The sequence below is a fragment of the Canis lupus genome, chromosome 23 (assembly GCF_011100685.1).
Source record: "Canis lupus familiaris isolate Mischka breed German Shepherd chromosome 23, alternate assembly UU_Cfam_GSD_1.0, whole genome shotgun sequence".
NCBI classification, from domain to species: domain Eukaryota; kingdom Metazoa; phylum Chordata; class Mammalia; order Carnivora; family Canidae; genus Canis; species Canis lupus.
This window is the reverse complement of record NC_049244.1, coordinates 17138212-17156451: the sequence shown is the minus strand read 5'-3', so window position 1 is coordinate 17156451 and position 18240 is coordinate 17138212. Positions and strand designations below refer to the sequence as shown.

Sequence of the window (18240 nt, the reverse complement as noted above, 5' to 3'; positions counted from 1 at the left end):
GAAAACTGAAAAAGAAACCCATGTATTCTTGGATCACAAAATCTAATCTCACTTTTCTTCTGACATGTTTATTCTTTCTCTCCAAACAAACCTTCATAATGATAGTTTATTAAGTTGTTATGTTAGGTTTGAATATTCTTCTCATGCCAATAAATAATAAACCCATCTTGAAAATCTACTTTTAGATTTAATAAGCTTTATGTGAGGAATGTTAACAGCATGGTTCCACTTGACACAAGTCAAAGAACCCTTAGTCAAATGCTTATGCATATAACTAAGTAACCATATATTCTACAATACAATGAGACAGAAATGGATATGCATGCAATGACAAAAGGAGGATGTTTCTTATGTGCAGCACTCTGCTGTAAACCCAATCATTCTCACCCCAAACATTGATATAAAACTCCAAAAGTCTTTCTACAGTTCAATGTCAAGCCTTAGGAAAAATATCTAACTAAAATATTAGCAACTCAATACCAATTATTGTAAACAGAACCAGTTCTTAAAAAACAGCATGGACAAGAGTAGCACAAAAACTCTACTTTCTTTCGATGACACTTAGTTAAGGAACATATCCTCATAAATAAGAAAAGCATTTACCTGCTCTTTAATTATGGTTAATTCAGAAACAATATTCTTTACACTGCTGTCTCGGTCTTTTTTATCCTTTCCAAATGCTGGGTTATGTAAATTAACCTCTTTCATTGCTAAAAGATTTTGACCACTGCGTTTTCTAACCTAAAATAAGACCAAAAAATAAAATAATAATAAATAATAATAATAATGGGGTGGGTGTAGAAAGTAGGAAAAAAAGAGATCAATGAATAAGTCCCATGATTAAAACAAGTAATCTAAATAATCTACATAAGTAACATAACTTTTAAAATTTTGTCTGTATGTATGCTAAGCTCAGCTAAAAAACTGGTATCTCCTGGGTCAGTCTGTACTATTTGGTAGGATTTTACTGGGCATATATAGAAAACTCTGGTATGAATGTTTAGAGAAAATGTCATGCACTGGGGCAAGCCATTTTGTCTATTTTTTGTAAACATTAACAATGGCTTTTGTCTTCAAAGATCAGTGACCAATTTCTAGAGCTCAGAGCTGAGATAACATCAGTACCGCTATATGACGGGCAAAAAAAAAATCATTCTAATTTGTATCTCTTTTTCAATAATGAAGGCTCTAGTCCAGTTGCATGGGTATGTACAAGTAGGATATCTGGTTTGCTTTAGAATGTCAGAAATATTGTTCTCCAAGGGCAAAGTCACCTTGTAGACACAGCCAAAAGCTCCACTTCCAAGATGATCCAAAATTGCATAGTTGCCTATGTATTTCGAAGGAGCTTTATTTTGATTAATGCTTTCAAGATTTTCAGCAATTTGCTTCAGTTCATCCTCCTTAAAAAAAAAAAAAAAAAAATGGAAATGGGCACTATGATAATTTCCATTCTTGACCATATACCAGCCTGCCCAAATATTTAAAACTCAGGACTTACCACTAACAAATTCAACTTTGATACCAATTCTTCATAGGCACTGATATCACGAACATAATGTCCTATATCAATGAAGATTTCAAACAAGTCGGTGGGGAAAAGTCTGCAGGGAAAACATGCACACATACACTTCATGTAGGTCTTGGTAACTGTTGCTCATTCCTTCCCTTTGGGATTTAGCTCACTCAGATTAATTACATTAAACAAACTTAACTTCTTTAGGTTATCAACAAAGTGGGAGCAGATAGTACTCACCAGCTTACCTCACAAAAATGAACTAGAACTACAGTTCTTAAGGAATAATGAAAAGCAACCAGAGAGGAAAGTTTCTAGAGATGTGGTGTACAACATTGTGCTTACAGATGACAATATTGTGCTGTCCAGTAAAAAAAAAAAAAAAAAAAATTTAAGAGGGCAGATCTCATGTTATGATACAGAATATACAGATTTTATTTGTAAAATATTTGGAGGTACAGGCATAAATATTTTGGAAAGGAATGTTTATGGGGTGTTTATGGAGTGTGGAACACTTTCATAAATGCCATTTGATTTGGTCCTCATATTAACCCTGGGAGGTAAATACTAACCCCACTTTTAAATGTTTTATGAAAATAAAATAAAAATACAGGTAAATGAAAAAAATGGAGAGATTTATGCAGCATTTCCAGGGTACTGATTTCAAGGGCTTAGTAAAATCATTAAGTCCACAAAAATGGTTTAGGGCCTTGAAATAAAACCTTATAATAATTATACTTCTTTTCCTTCCCTCAAATTCAAGCATCATTTGTAAATAAGGTAATAACATAAAATGCTCCAAAGCTTCTGAACAAAACACATTTTATTAACTCAAGTTCTTATTTCAATTCTACCTTATATCAGTAGAATTCTAGTAAGAACCTGAGTCTATGATTTTGGCCAGCCTGGCCAACCCAATGGCATGCAGACCACACATGTAGATACCTAGTGTTTGCCTCCCAAGGGGCCGATTTTTCTGTCACGATCACCAGCACAGCCTCCTGATCCAAGAACACCTAGCCTTTTCCCCTTCAAATGAGCTCCCATCCCATGAAAGATACCCTGGCAAACACTGCTTTTTCTATTAAGAGGAAATGGCTAGACCAACTTTGGAATTCCTGAATGCATAAGACCAAGCACTTATTTTGATATCATTCATTTAAAATGTTAATGTCCAAAAGAAAAAAAAAAGGAAAATTAAAAACCATAGTAGTCACAGTGACTAAGGAGAGTTGTATTGATTGATAAAGTGACTCATTCTCTTTCTTCATCATTTAATTCACTCTCAGTGTTAAGATATCACTAGGGTAAGTCATTGCTATCTGTGGATTCTAAGAAATCTGAAAACACATGCTTTGCATACTGATTTATTCTTCTCTTATTGTTTTCATCTAAATCAGGTATGTGAAAACAGTTCAGTCTCATGATTGCTGGTCACTTAAATTTCTCTAGGCTCGTACCTTTTAAAGAGTGGTCTGTTTCTTTCCATACTGAAGAGAAACCTCAAGGCTCTGAATGCATAACACTGGAAAATAAAAGGGTGAGTGATTCTCAAATGGTGGCTCAGCAAATTAAGACATTTCCAGGATAAAATTATCATGAACTAAGCATTAAAGTGACTGGCCTGCATGGTAGCCAAAGCTTATGACTAAAAACAAAAACCATCAATACCTGGAGTAAGTCTTGTATTTTTAAAAAGCATTTATGTTGTAAAATGCTAGGATGTTAGCCTGATTCCACTCAGGACTTGTCATTAATTCCTTTCTAGAAAGTACAAAATGAACACAGAGACCAGAAATAAAATTCCTACTCTGAGAAAACCAAACATCCAAAGATTTTCAGGAGCTCAAGGTTTATTTTGTTTCCAACTTGCTATGTACGCCTCAATATTTATATGGCTTGTACGACAAAATAAACACTTGAAATGATGACATATAAAAATAGCCACAGGCACACTGGACTCAAACTTGACAAATTGGTCTCTTGAGCAAAGAGTCTTAAGCATTCCCCAAATAGAACAATCTACAGTAACTCCCGAGAACACTCAGAAAGAGGCTTGTGAGACTCTACCAAAGAAAAATAAACGTCTAAATGTCTGACAGCTTGCAGTGCCAAGAAAAAAAACAGAGAGCTCCCAGCCTGCACTTGGGCCTGTAGATATGCCACCACTAGGGTGATCGGGGGCTACTGAACTCGGATCCAGAATCATTCCATAAAATTATGGTTTGAATATAGGAGGGTCACAGATAAAATTGCACAGAGAGGCAGGCAGATAACACAATGACATGAAAGAACTTGGTGGAAGGTAGTGGAGGCAGTGAAAAAGTTGAGGACAAAACTGCTCCTCAAAAACCATTTCAATATGAATTTTTAAAAACCCTCTACTGGCTTAACAAAATGCATCTGCAGGATGGATTTGACCTATTCTGCTGTCCAGCATCATATCATGTGTCTGTGGTGCACCAAAGAAATTAAGTCTCACATCAGTACATTGTCATGAGTAGCTCTCTAAAACCACTGCCTGCCAGCACACAGATAATACCCAAAAATCATTCTGGGTGACAGCTCTTCAATCGGGTTGGAGGTAAACATGGTTTCTTCCTTTTCTAAACGACTTAGGGGAAAAATATGAGCTCCACATACTGCAAGGCTTACTTTAAATCTGATTTTAATCTGTCTAATATCTTCAGGGACACTGGCCCCCTGATGCCCACTCCCCAACAAAACAGCATGCAGGACTGCAATAATGTGCACCCTTCTTACCTGCGAGGCCTCATCTCCCTCTCCCAACCACACACACACACACCAGCACTACTGAAAGGCCTACGCACACGCTAAGCTGCCAGGTTCTCACAGTTTCTCCATGGTATTCCTTCTGTGCAGAATGCCTTCCACCCTGCAGCAGATGCCATGGCTCCCCAACGCATACCCCTTTATTGACTTGGCAAGGCTCTTCTCATCCCCCAAGATCCATTTTATAGGCTTTCCTTTGTAAAGATGAAATGTTACTGACTGTGGTCCATGCTTAAAAATGGAATATAATTTTCCTCTTATGGTTTTCTGATACATAAGCATTACTTGTTTTGAAAAAAATAGAACTTAATGATAAGAAAAGAAATACACAAATAAAATCACCTAATCCTCCCACCCAGAGAAGCCACTGTTAAGCCCTTTATACTGTTTTAACAGCATTTGTTTTCATGCGAGCCTCCCTCATTAGATATTTTTCCCTCCCGGTCAGTACAGAAACCAGCACTAAAAATTACAGATTATATTATCAAAGTTTCCCCAGATTTCAGTAACTTGATACTGAAGAACAATGGACGTGCTTATTACCTGTAATAGGTTGGTTTTTGCCGCATTCTTTTGCTTGTTTGGTAAAATTAATTTTGCTATTGTATATACACCATTTTCCTGGAAGAATAAAGGGCACATGTTACCTGTGACCAATGCCAATGCCATGGAGATACAGAAACACAAATAAGTGACTAAACAATCTCAAAAATTAATATTAGAGAAGAAATGTTAGCATAATTTTAGAATTTTGTGTAAGTTTACAGAATAGTAAATATATCAATGTAATAACTTTTAAAGCACCAAAGACTACAACCACAATCTTAAAATTTCAACTGTCTTTAAAGATGATACATAATAAAACATATCAATTTAAAGTAACTTAAATACTTCAACAAAGAGTAGAAGATAAAAAGGAACTGAGTAAAGGGATCCAAGTATCTTTATACATTGCATTTTAAATGTCTAATTATGAAATCTAATTTTTCCTGGTACAGTTTGGTAGCTAAGTAATACACATAGATAAATTATTGTATAAAAGAAACTAGAATAAATAAAAGAAACAAAAGTAATAGATGAAAAAAAATGAATGTATGCATGGAAAGTCCAGAAAGTTATCCTTCTGGACTTACTCTAATACATACACAGCAGAATAAACAGCAAGTGGTAACTCATTGCTACTTTTCTATTACCTATTAAATATTTAATTTACTGAACTCTACTATATCTGGGCTTTTATATTATAACACTGAAGAACTTTACTTGCCTTCCTGCATTTATTCTTTAAGGCTATTCTATGAATCAGCTTTTAATTTCCCTGCTTTATATATGACAAAACCAAATCTCAGAGAGGCTAAGTTATTTTTCCAATGGCCGAGCCACCAGGTAATGATAGTAGAAAATGAACCTCAATCTGGCCAAGTCCAAATGCTCTACTCCACCACTATCCCTCTGATTTACTGAGCTTCCCTTCAGGCCTCTATTGATCAGTGATCTGATCTCTTATGACTTTTTATGTATTTATGTATTTTGAAATGGAAGCTGGATATATTCGTATGCTGCTTCCATATACTACTGTAGATGTAGTGGATTGATTAGTGAATTATGCTTTGTGAAACTGGTTTGTTGGCAATAAAGATTTTGTTGGTCTGTGTTTCAGTCACTTCTAGTGGAATAACCTGATGTACTCTTAATTCAAGTGACTGCTATCCTCAACTCATGGTATCCTACAGGCCCCAAATTAAAGCAGTTCAAAATAGCTTTAAAAAAAAAAAAAAGAGGGATCCCTGGGTGGCACAGCGGTTTGGCGCCTGCCTTTGGCCCAGGGCGCGATCCTGGAGACCCGGGATCGAATCCCACGTCGGGCTCCCGGTGCATGGAGCCTGCTTCTCCCTCTGCCTGTGTCTCTGCCTCTCTCTCTCTCCCTCTCTCTCTCTGTGACTATCATAAATAAATAAAAATTTAAAAAAAAAAAAAAAAGATAAAACGAAGAAAAAAACAAACCCACACATAAAATAGAGGAGAAAGCAGATTAACCACAGGACAGTTCTTTCTAAGCCAAGTGAGGTAAAGGAAGGACAAGACTATATAAAATGGAATTCTAGGGACACCTGGCTGGCTCAGTTGTTAGAGCCTGGGACTCCCAATCTCAGTGTTTTGAGTCTGAGCTCCATGTTGAGTGTAGAGATTACTTAAAAATAAAACATTAGGGGCAGCCCGGGTGGCTCAGCGGTTTAGTGCTACCTTCAGCCCAGGGTGTGATCCTGGAGACCAGGGATCAAGTCCCACGTTAGGCTCCCTGCAAGGAGCCTGCTTCTCCCTCTGCCTGTGTCTCTGCCTCTCTCTCTCTCTCTCTGTGTGTGTGTGTGTCTCTTATGAATAAATAAATAAAATCTTTTTTAAAAATAAATAAATAAAAATAAAACATTAAAATTTTTTAAAAAAAAATAAAAAATAAAATGGAATTCTAGGACTTAGATAAGATGTATTAAAATATCTTAAAACCACAGCATGGGATCCCAAAAGCTGTGATCTGGGATTCAGAGTTTGCCCCAAGGTGGGGTCCATGAGCAGTGATGTGGTTTGCAGCTGGACCCCGGAGAAGAGCGTTCTCACCTGGACCACCTGGTGGGCATTGGTGTCGTTGAGCACCAGCTCGGTGAGGGCAGCACAGCAGGCTGGAAGGAAAATCACCAAATGATTGTGTCTGTCGTCACTGACTGCACTTTACACTGTTACATCAGTACTCTGGCTCCACAGGGAATCCTGTTAACAGAGTCACTCCTCAAAAAATGGCACCTTTCCCTCTAACACAGCTCTGGGGGACTTTCAATGGTATCTAACTCTGCTCTTCATGTGCATAAACACCCCACAGCAGCCTTTTATTGGGCGCTTACTGCGTACCTGGAGGCAGCTTCACTATAATGCCCGGTGCCCAGCCTGTGCCTGGCACTTAGCAGGTGCTCAATAAATACATCTACAATGGCTACATACCGGAGTACTTCAAATATAGGATCCAAGTTATCCCTTGTAATCAGAGGATGTACTATGATTATCAGTGTTACTGACGTTCACAGAGATTGATAGACTAGGCCATAGAACTTGGTAAGTGGAGGAAGCCAGAAGTCCAGCTGGTCTGCCAGATGTTAAATTGTTAAATCCCACACTCTGAGCATGACCCCTCCTGCCTCCTTACAACTACCATGGCAGCCTCTGGTGACGTTCTCTACTGAGCCACTTCTTGTCCAACCAGTAATATGCAGGATCCTCTAGCACAGAGCACCCATGCTACAGGCATTACATATATACTCCTATAGTTCTACCAGCCTGCCATCCTGCCGGTCCACCCGGTGCCTCTCTGCTCCCCTCCTATGGCTGTTGCAGGGCATCCAGCTTGGTCAGCAGCACAAAAGCTCCACTTGTCCCCAAAAGCCAGATGCCTTTGCATGAACCTTATTCAGGCGTGCCAAACTACCAAAAGCAGGTGCAGACATAGGCTCCTGCTTTGCTGTGGCAAGAGAGGCTCTGTCCTCCCTTAAGAGCTCACATGGAGTAAGAAGGTGCTCCCTTGCTCCCAGTGGGATGGACATGCGCGTTGTAGAATTTCCCTTAAGGAGGGTACCTGAGGTCTAGAAAATATAGGGACCGTGATTCTGGCCACAAAGTGAACTGAGTTCTCTAATCCAGTAATAGAGCTAATATTCTATTCTTTTTATATCTGACCCGTGTGCTGACTTCTAAATGTGTTCAAAATATAAAAGGGAGAGAGAGGATTGTGATATCACTCACCTGCAAGTCCAAGATGGGTATTGGGAAGTTTCAGGTATCTACATGGATTTAACTTCACATTTTTTAAAACTTACAAATTATGCCTACTTAATATTATCATACATACAGAATAACAAATTAGAAAATAATAAAATAATATGTTAAACAGTATCAAATACTAAAACATAATAATGTGATATAATTACCTGCTTGAAGAGAAAAAGTGTTTTCTTGTATTTCCCGGGGGCTTAAATCTTCTGACAAATGAAGCTGCTGGATTCTGCCCGCTGCGTTTGCACTGGACAGGCTGCCAATGGAAGAGCGATCGGAAACAAAATTTCTGTCTCTGAAAAAGGAAAGTTAATGCGCAATTTATCAATTTTCCTTCATGGTCAGTGCTTTCTGGGTCCTGTTTAAGGACGGTTTGCCTCAGGGATCCCCAGGTGGCCCAGAGGTCTGGCGCCTGCCTTCAGCCCAGGGCGTGATCCTGGGGACCCAGGATCGAGTCCTATGTCAGGCCCCCCGCATGGAGCCTGCTTCTCTCTCTGCCTGTGTCTCTGCCTCTCTCTCTCTCTCTCTGTGTCTCATGAATAAATAAATAAAATCTTAAAAAAAAAAAAAAAAAAAAAAAGGTTTGCCTTCCCCAGGCCATAAAGTTTCCCCTATGTTATCTTTATTGTTTCGCCTTCCAATCCACCTAGAATGGATTTCTGTGTGTAGTGTGAAGCAGCGGTCCTTTCCTTCCTTCTTCATTCCTGCCTTCCCTCCTGCTTCCTTTTATGGTTACGGAACTAACTCAGCACTATTTATTGAAAACTCTGTCATTTCCCCCCACTGTTCCACATGTCCACCATTGTTTTTTTTTAAGATCTTATTTTTAAGTCATCTCTACACCCAATGTGGGGATAGAACCAACAACTCTGAGATCAAGAGTTGCATGCTCCATTGACTAAGCCAGTCAGGAGCGCCCCCCCCCCCACCCCCTTCACTTTTGTTTTGGAACTCTTCCACAGCTACCAATTCACCCAACTACATTTCAGTATTCATCATTCTGAGTTTTCTTTTTCCAAGCAATTCCAATCTTACTTTATTTTGATAAAGGTCTTTTCTATCTATGATTTTTTTTAATTCTTTTGCTTTATTCTCTAACCTAAGATATCAGTTATCCACAGGTTGAAAATTCATGGTCTCCTTCATTTTAAAATGGATATCATTCCTCTGTCTTTTTCCTCCACATTATGTATAAATTTTTCAAGCGTGCCCTTCCTTGTACTAATTCCAGTTTCTGTCTGGTGTGCTGATGAATGTCTTAGTTCTGCAGATTATTCAGTCCTTGCCTTTTTTCCTAGCTCTGCAATCTCTCTCCTCCCTGTTTTGTTATCCTAGCATCTCATCTTTAATCTCAGGTCATAAATGCCATGTTCTTTTTAACATCTTTGAAAAAATAAAGCACTTGTTTTTCTGTTTACTCAAGGTAACATCTTCCACAATAGCTTCTTTGTGTCTTTGTTTTTTCCCTTTTCTTTTATGTGGCTACTATATAACTTTTTCATTTATTTATTTTTTATGGCAGCAGCTCTATCTGGATTTTTTTGTGCCTAAATGTAACATAGATGGAGTCTCTTTGGCTTCCCTCCCATGTCATCTGGGCCCACTAGTGCCCTTCCTTCAGTTCACACTGGAAAGGTAATGAGCTAGGTCAAAGGATAGTCAAAATTGTTTACCTAATCTGTCAACCAAATTATGTTAAAACTCAAATTATAAAGAGCACTGCCCCTACTCAAGTAGTAGCCCTGCAGGAACTGCTCTGGAGCTTAGGTTTATAGGTGAATGGGCATGAAGAGGTTTCCTGGAAACTGCCTTGACAACAATCCCTGTTCCTACTTAAGCCAGCAGACAACCTGGCAATCTCCACCCCTTGTACCAGCTCCAGGCAGCCCAGGGGCAGGCACAAGTTCTGAAAGGATATTGTTTAGCCAGCTGGGGCAATAAATTCTCCCAGAGCACTGAGACATATTTAACGTAGAATAAGTGTTGACATATATCATTTTCCCAGGGAAGAATTTTCTAACGTTACACCATAGAAATGGATTGGCAAACTGACTCTTTAGATGTGAAAGAACTCGTCTCTCTCAAGGATCATTACATTGTGAGCAAAAGAGGAAAACTGGTGCCTTGTATTAAATATATGTGCTAAAACAGTAGGTTTTATCTCTGAAGTATTGCTTAACAATTGTAAAATTTAATGTTAACATCAAGAAAATAACTGCTCTCTAAAAGGGCAATTCATAGTTGTTGTAATAGGTGTATCGGCCACCAATAATACCCACCACTACCATCAGCATCAACATCAGCACCCTATAAATGAAAGCAAAAAATAAATAAATAAATAAAAACAAAAAAAATTGCTAAATGTTCAAGGAGCTAGCTTACTACACAACAGTACTAATGAAAGATTTATAATTTATCCTTTGGAGATTTTTATGTGATACCCATAAAATCAAGTAGGGGCACCTAGGTGGCTCAGTCAGTTAAGTGTCTGCCTTTGGCTCAGGTCATGATCTCCAGGTCCTGGGATCCAGCCCCACGTAGGGCTCCCTGCTCAGCAAGAAGTCTGCTTCTCCCTCTGCTCCTCCTCATGCTAATGCTCTCTCTCACTCTGCCCTCTCTCTCTCAAATAAATAAATAAAAATAAAAACCTTAAAAAAAAAAGTGGATTGTCAACAGCTTATATTTTTTCCTTTGTTTTGATAATGACAGAAATCATTAATAAAGCTACTGTCCATATTTCTATAGTCTGTTCTTATGCTTTGAAACACTCCCTCCCAGAAAATGAAGTTGATAACATACAGTTCCATAATAATTTTAGATACTAGAACTTTCCCATTGATGGTACCAGAAGATGTCTTTATCCATTGTTTCAATATATCTAATACATACTTATTGCAACATACTTCTAATAAATTTCAATTTGAATTATTTTAATAACCATTCCTTCTCCATATTCAAAGCTTTGAATGTCATTAGAATTTTATTTTTAAAAGAGAGAAGACAAGATGTTAACCCACCTTAAGAGCACTGCAATGAAAATTTAGAAAGGAAAGAAGAGCAACTGGTGGGCCAGGGTCAGCAACATGGCAATCATTTGATCAATAATATTTTCTCCTATTTTAACTAAGGATTATATATCTGTTCTTTAATTGCAAGTTTTGCTTTCTCTTTGTAGATGAATGACATATATTCAAATGCAGGCATTTTAGTAAAATAGTAAATTTAAAGTAAAATTACAAGTAAAATTATTATACTTGTTGGGATTACAATATGTATAGAGTGTGTCAAGAAAAAAGTTTAAGATAAATGTTTTCTTGTGGTTGTTGGGTCTTGTTCAATCTACATCTGCAAATGGACAGCCTTCTCTATTCCCAGCACTGTAATGGAGACTGGTGATACAAAGATAAATATTTCAGGGCTTCTATGAAACTTAAAAGATAAATGCCCTGTGTGTTTGTGACAAGTATAAATGATTGTCCATAACATGAAGGACCAAAGAGCAGAAGGAAGCAAGCGAATCGTGTGCCAAATCTGCCACTGAATGGCAGAGTCCCCAACCTTTAGTAACTAAGGTAAAATAGGCCACAGCCTCCTCTGACTCACCCTCGTAAAATATGAAGAAGCTGCTTGATGCCTCCCCAAATGCGAATTTCCACACTGGTCTCAGGGTCCTCACAAACTTGAACCAGAATCCAGACAACACTCCAGAGCAGCTTCAGGTGGTCAGAGTGGAGCAGACTGAGGAGGATGGGTATCCCCTCATAGAGCTTCACCTGCTCTTTCACCTGGGGTTCGGCACAAAGTAGGCGTAGTAACTCCGCAGTTAATCTTGAAGCGGATGGGAGGTGGGATGAGAATCACAGCACAGTGGGTTACGACTTTGCATTTAGACTAGAGCTATCATCACTGCAGCGCACTAACATTTTCTAAGTCACAGGTCAACATATGTTTTCTGTAAAGGGCTGGATCACAGTATAGCGTTTCAGGCTTTGGTAGCCATACAGTTTCTGTCACAACTACCCAACCAAGCCAACATATGCAAAAGCAGCCACAGATAACACATAAAAACAAATGGCATGGCTATGTGCCAATAAATCTTTATTTACAAAAACAGGCAGGGAGCCAAATATAGCCTGCAGATCATAGTTTGCTGACCACTGTTATGAGTTATAGCCTCACTATAAGCTCATTGGTCTGGTTAAAAACCTACTAACCAGCAAATAGATATCAAGTACACACAATGGCATCTGCATTGCGCTGATGACAAAAGAAATAATAGCTCTATCATATTCTTCAGAAACTTACTAAGTAGTTAAAAAAAAAAAAAAAACCAAGATACTAATACAAAAAGCCAAAACCACTACAATGCAAGGAGATTAAATGCAACGTGCCTAGTGAATGTCTGGAGAGTAAATTAATGATACCATCAGACACGTAGGGCTCAGCAGACCTCTGAAACATTATGATGATGGACATCTCATAGAACCATCCTTAACCCTCCAGTCTTACATTCTAAACACTCTCTGGATAATGTCATCCATTCCCATGACTTCAAACACTCCCTCTATCCTGAGCCATGAGCTCAGCCCAGGCATCACTCTCAATCTCCAGAAATTCTGGCCACAGGCACTCACCCCAGTGGTTCTCAACTCAAAGTCATTATTCTCCTCCCCAGACTGGCTCTTCCTCTTATATCCCCAGTATTGATTCATGATACCACAGTCTTTCCAATTTTCCAATCCAGAAAACAGAATCATCCAAGATATTTCCTTTTTCTTTCCCAATCCACCACTGCCAACGAAGAATGTTCAGTGCCCCCCATTTTCCTAGGCAACTGCTGAGATTAATTCTCTTACAGGTCATGCAGTTGTAACCCCACTGCTCCTCCCATTCCAGTGATCCTTGATTGTGTTCAAGACATAAGTGCCTCTGTCACTTGTCTTTCTTATCTTCTCATGCCCACATTGCTCCACAGTTCCTTCCCCCTGAGCCAATTTCCCATAGCTCCAATCCCTCCCAAACTTTTGTGCTCTGACATTCAGAACATATGTTCTTTAGCAAATAGTGTTCTTCACCTCCTTGAACTTTGTACACCAAACACCACTCCTTGCTCTAAGTGGATCTCATTGTGTGGCTATAATCCCCACTCCACTCAACCCCACACATTGCTATTAGAGTAATCTTCCCCTCAAATAAATCTGATCATGCTTAAAATCTTTCTGTAAGTCCCCATAATGCACATGAATAAAAACCACACTCTTATTTGGCATAAAAAAGCTCATTGTGACCTAGCTAAAAGCATCTTGTTGCTTCTTCTATAAAATATAGAAATTGCTAGGGTTATTGTGCACATCAAGTGAGTTGACACACAAAAATGCTTAAAGCAAGGCCTGGTATGTAGAGAAAGCCAGATTAAAAATTAGCTATACATTTAACTTATCACTAACTGTCTAACCTAGTTTTCTGGTACTTTCTCTCCTGCACTCTGATACAGCTATGCCCAACCATGCAGTTCCTCTAACACATGTTAGAGGTGTCTCCATGTGGAAGCATATTCTGTTTCCACTTTTTCTCTCCTTTTGCCCAAGTAACTCCCTCTTCCTTCAAGAAACTTGGCATGACTCCTAGCTCTGACTGGGAGCTTCTGCTCTATGTTCCCAGAGTGTCCAGTGTATACATCAACCACACCACCTAAAGTGCTATGGTGAAACTTTTGACCTGCATGCCCATCCCCTCTCTTATGCTATATACTCTATCTCATTCATCTTTGGTGTTCTAACACCAGTGCGGAGGCTGTTGTCTTAGAAATGAACTCAGGCAAGCAGGCTGTAAGTATAGTTTGTAAAAGAGGATAAAATTGACTTTAAAGAAAGGCTCAAGGGGATTTACTACGGTAAGTGTCTGGGTTCCATTACTTAGTATTTCTATCATCTGTTTTACCTCTTCAGAAAATCGTGACTTACTTAACTAAATATCAAATGATGTAGGTTGCAACTCTATTAAAAACAGCTTAATAACTAACTGGATACAATAATTCTTTAGAACAATATGTAGTTCATGCAAAAATGAATACATTTTAGATTCTGTTTAGAGTTATAATAACAGGTGGTCATGAAGTAAGTCAGTAGCTATCCTAAATTTTTGCCTTAAAATAGAGTTTAACAATCTAATAATTTATTCAATAATCTGAAATTACCAAAAATAGAGCCACCTCAGAGTTCGTTTCTTTCCTTCAAGAGACAGGATGTAAAAAAAAAAAAATTTTATTAATAAATAAAAATATTAAAGATGTGATCATAAGATTGATATAATTCTATTCTATGCCCAGATCTACAAGTGATGCAAGACCAAAGATGAATCAATACCCCTCTTTGCTCTAGTGTCTTTATAAAAACCTAAATAGAAAATAAATGTAAAGTAACTCATGGCATTCAGTTAATAATGTAAATAGCATGACATAATAAAAATAATAATAATCACTTTCATCGAATATATATTGTCTTTTTCCTTGTTAGCAATCCTACCTTTTGGAAAGCAAGTCATATTCATGTAAAATCATCAGCAGATTTTCTACAATGTTGAGTTCACTTATCTTCTCCCTACATTCTGGACTACAAATTGAAAATTATTAGTAACTACTAAAAACATACTTCACCATAGCCATTCATTTAATACCCTAGCTCTCATCTTATCGTGGAAAGAGAAACAAAAAGCAATATAATGGGATCCCTGGGTGGCTCAGCGGTTGAGTACCTGCCTTTGGCCCAGGGTGTAATCCTGGAGTCCCGGGACTGAGTCCCACATCAGGCTCCCTGCATGGAGCCTGCTTCTCCCTCTGCTTGTGTCTCTGCCTCTCTCTCTCTCTCTCTCTCTCTCTCTCTCTCTGTCTCTCATGAATAAATAAATAAAATCTTAAAAAAAAAAAAAAGCAATATAACTCCATGGAGCTGGGCTATATCAAATTCCAATGTTCAACAAATTCTATGTCATCAATTTAAATTTGGTTAATAAAAGTACGATGATACCATGATTCTCTTTCTCCAAAAAGAATCATAGGCTGTTCATATAAAAGTAATGATCAGCAATATTAACAAGACAAGATATAAAAATGACCTATATGGGCCTACAAAATATAATTGAATATTATTATCCATTCATAAAAAAGAAGGAAATCCTGCCATTTGTGACAACATGGAAGAAGCTGGAAGGAATTGTACTAAGTGAAATAAGCCAGACATAGAAAGGTAAACACTGTATGATATCAATTATATGTGGAATCTAAAACAAAAAACAAAAGAACTGATTGCATAGAAACAGACATTAGCATGGTGAGTGGTTGCCAGGGGCTGGACAGAGGGGAAATACAGGTTAAAGGTATAATCTTTCAGTTATAAGAAGAATGAGTACTGAGGATCTAATGTACAGCATGAAGACTACAGTTAGTAGTATGGTATTTTATTTTTTAAAAGATTTTATTTATTATTTGACAGAGACAGCATAAGCAGGGAGAGCTGCAGGCAGAGAAATAGACTCTCTGCTGAATGGGAAACCTGATGTAGGATTCAATCTCAGGACCCCAAGATCATGACCTGAGCAAGAAGGCAGTTGCCTAACCAAGTGAGCTACCCAGGAACCCAATAGTATGGTATTTTACACTTAAAAGCTGATGAGAACACTTCTTAAGTGTTCTTATTGCATATACACACAAAAGAGTTAAGTATGTGATGTGATGAGTGAATAAATTCTCTTGAGCCCGCTAATCACTCCACACATAATGTACATCAAATCATCATGTTGTACACTTTGAACATATGCAATTATATGTGTCAATTATTCTGTATCAAGTTAAAAAATAAAAACAAAAAAAAAGCATTGATTCACTTATTGGCATAAAAATATATTTAAAGCATTTATTTAAAATAATCATGACATCTATAAAAGGAACATGTTATCTAAAATTATTTAAAGAGTAAAAATGTTCCAAAGTGTTTTATATGTTAGAATAAATATACAAGAAAGAACTTTTTTTATGGTCAGGGAGATTTCATTGTCAAAGATATATTGTGGTTATTTTGGAAGTACAAGTATCTGAGAGTTGGATGAAAGACGAGGTAAGTATTTCTGGTCAGGTCATTTTCCTCTCCAACTTATGGAGATACTTTTTCTCCAACTTAAAATGATACTTTTTCATCCAGGATCCTCTTCAATATAGTAATGCTACTTCATGCTTATTTTTCACAAATTATAACTAAGTAGGCAAGTAACTAGAGAAACTGATCTATTTTTTCATCTTTCCCACCTAAACTGCAATGGCAGTGGAACTGGAAAGATATTAAAATACACTTACCTTTCAGCTAAACTAGCCAGAGCCAGAAGGGCACCCAACAAAACATTAGTATCTCGGGCACCAAGTAAATTTACTAATGTCTGAAAAGTGAAGTAAGAGAAAGTTTCATTGTGTTAGTACTACAAGCTTCTTGAGCGGTATAATGTTTCTTTCAAAGAACATTGAGGCTTAACCTCAAGAGGAGTTTTATTAAACATTCATCACACCCAGCTCTTTGAAGGGGTAGGGCTCCTTCCTGCTTTGAAACTCAAGATTAGTTCCTTGTGGCCTTTCCTCACCCAGAGCAGGAAGCAAAAGGGACCAAGATACATGGCCAAGGTGTGCTCAGGGTGTCCCTTCTGTCTCTTCTGACCTCTCCCCAAAAAGAAGTAAGGAGACTAATGATAGAAACCACAATACTGGGAGCAACCAGTCATTGAGAACTCATTCTGAACCAGACACTGCAGTAGGTCCTTTCCAAGACGTGGTACTATTTATTCACCAAAGTGTTAAAACTACCTTTTTCCCCTAAACTAAGCAAGATATGTCAACATTACTAAGCACTTCATTTGCCTTTCAGATTTCTAATTGATGTTGAAAGAGCATGAATCAATGCTTCCAGGCATCATGCTAAGCAACATGACTTAGCCGGACATCTGTGCCTTATCAGTTGTCTTCTCTGAATTCCCATTAATGCAAATTCACTCTTCTTCTCTCTAGACTTTTAGAATTCAGAGTTCCCCAAAAGTGCACACCCTGACATATTTCAGGCCAGAGCTGCAAGCCGTGCAACAACTGCTTGCCTGATTTTTGGTAACTGTTAGGTCATTTTTTTCTCCTTTATGTTTTCATTCATTTTTTTATGAAGCTAACATTACCTTTATTTCTCTGATCCCCTCCTTTTATTCTTCTCTCACTTTTTTCTCTGATCTTCTAACACAATGTTCCCCAAACTTCAGTCCCTGACATATCATTCCCAGAATTTTTGCCACAACTATTTAACTCCTTAATGCTACTCAAAACTGTTCGTCGGGATCTAACTGATAATATTGGTAAAATATATGTAGTTATTGAAATGGAAAGCATTGATTTGTATATAACCTATCTCCTATACATGAGCAGCATGTGTGAACACATTTTTAGGCAACCTGCTCTAATAAATGCTTTAAAGTGGCCTTTGCGGCTATGAGAACTCAACAGATTATTGAGAGTTGACTGTAGGCAGCTACCATCTACTTATGCTATAGATATAAATTTAGTCGTTTGAATAAACCTGCATCTATTCATCTTGAAATATATATCTGATCCATATGCTTGTAATACTATACTATCTGATTATAATGTTGAACCATATGAGATTTCCCTATAGACATGATAATTTCATATGGTTCAAACATATTCAACCCCATGTGCCATAGGGAATATATTTATATGTATCCACACATTTTATTTGCTCATTTATAAACACACACTTAGGGACAGTTTAAATATAGCTAGGGTTTCTCAAGCAACATTTAAATAAAGCAATGAACTTGGTTGTTATTAAGTGGCATAGGAAAAAGAAAAAAAAACAGAGTTTCAGAAAACCTGTTTGCTATTTCTATATTTACACCTTAGGCCAATAATGAATATTAAAGGATTAGCAGAGATTTACAATTCTAGGCTAGGTTAGCAGGTTTGTGAACTATAATTATAAGAAACCTGATCATGGGGCTCTGACCTGTGATCCACTATCATATGTGGATGTGAACCACTATCATATGAAGCTGAAGTGCTCACTCCCTCT

At 37.7% G+C, this 18240-nt stretch overlaps 1 protein-coding gene across 11 annotated transcripts in view; it reads right to left on the bottom strand.

Annotated features, from left to right (window-relative positions):
- The window catches only part of NEK10 (NIMA related kinase 10), a 228214-nt gene that overhangs the window by 159936 nt on the left and 50038 nt on the right, over positions 1 to 18240 (bottom strand). For all 11 annotated transcript variants that reach the window (XR_005376940.1, XM_038570673.1, XM_038570664.1 and 8 more), the window contains 10 exons: positions 16476 to 16555; positions 14653 to 14739; positions 11732 to 11956; positions 8284 to 8423; positions 6926 to 6987; positions 4853 to 4930; positions 2977 to 3041; positions 1502 to 1604; positions 1275 to 1403; positions 604 to 741 (listed from right to left, as the gene is read on the bottom strand). Coding sequence is in view for 10 of the 11 variants with exons in the window: in XM_038570673.1 (XP_038426601.1) it covers positions 604 to 741; positions 1275 to 1403; positions 1502 to 1604; positions 2977 to 3041; positions 4853 to 4930; positions 6926 to 6987; positions 8284 to 8423; positions 11732 to 11956; positions 14653 to 14739; positions 16476 to 16555 (1107 nt within the window). In the remaining variant the exon portion in view is untranslated. The remainder of the gene's footprint in view (positions 1 to 603; positions 742 to 1274; positions 1404 to 1501; positions 1605 to 2976; positions 3042 to 4852; positions 4931 to 6925; positions 6988 to 8283; positions 8424 to 11731; positions 11957 to 14652; positions 14740 to 16475; positions 16556 to 18240) is intronic.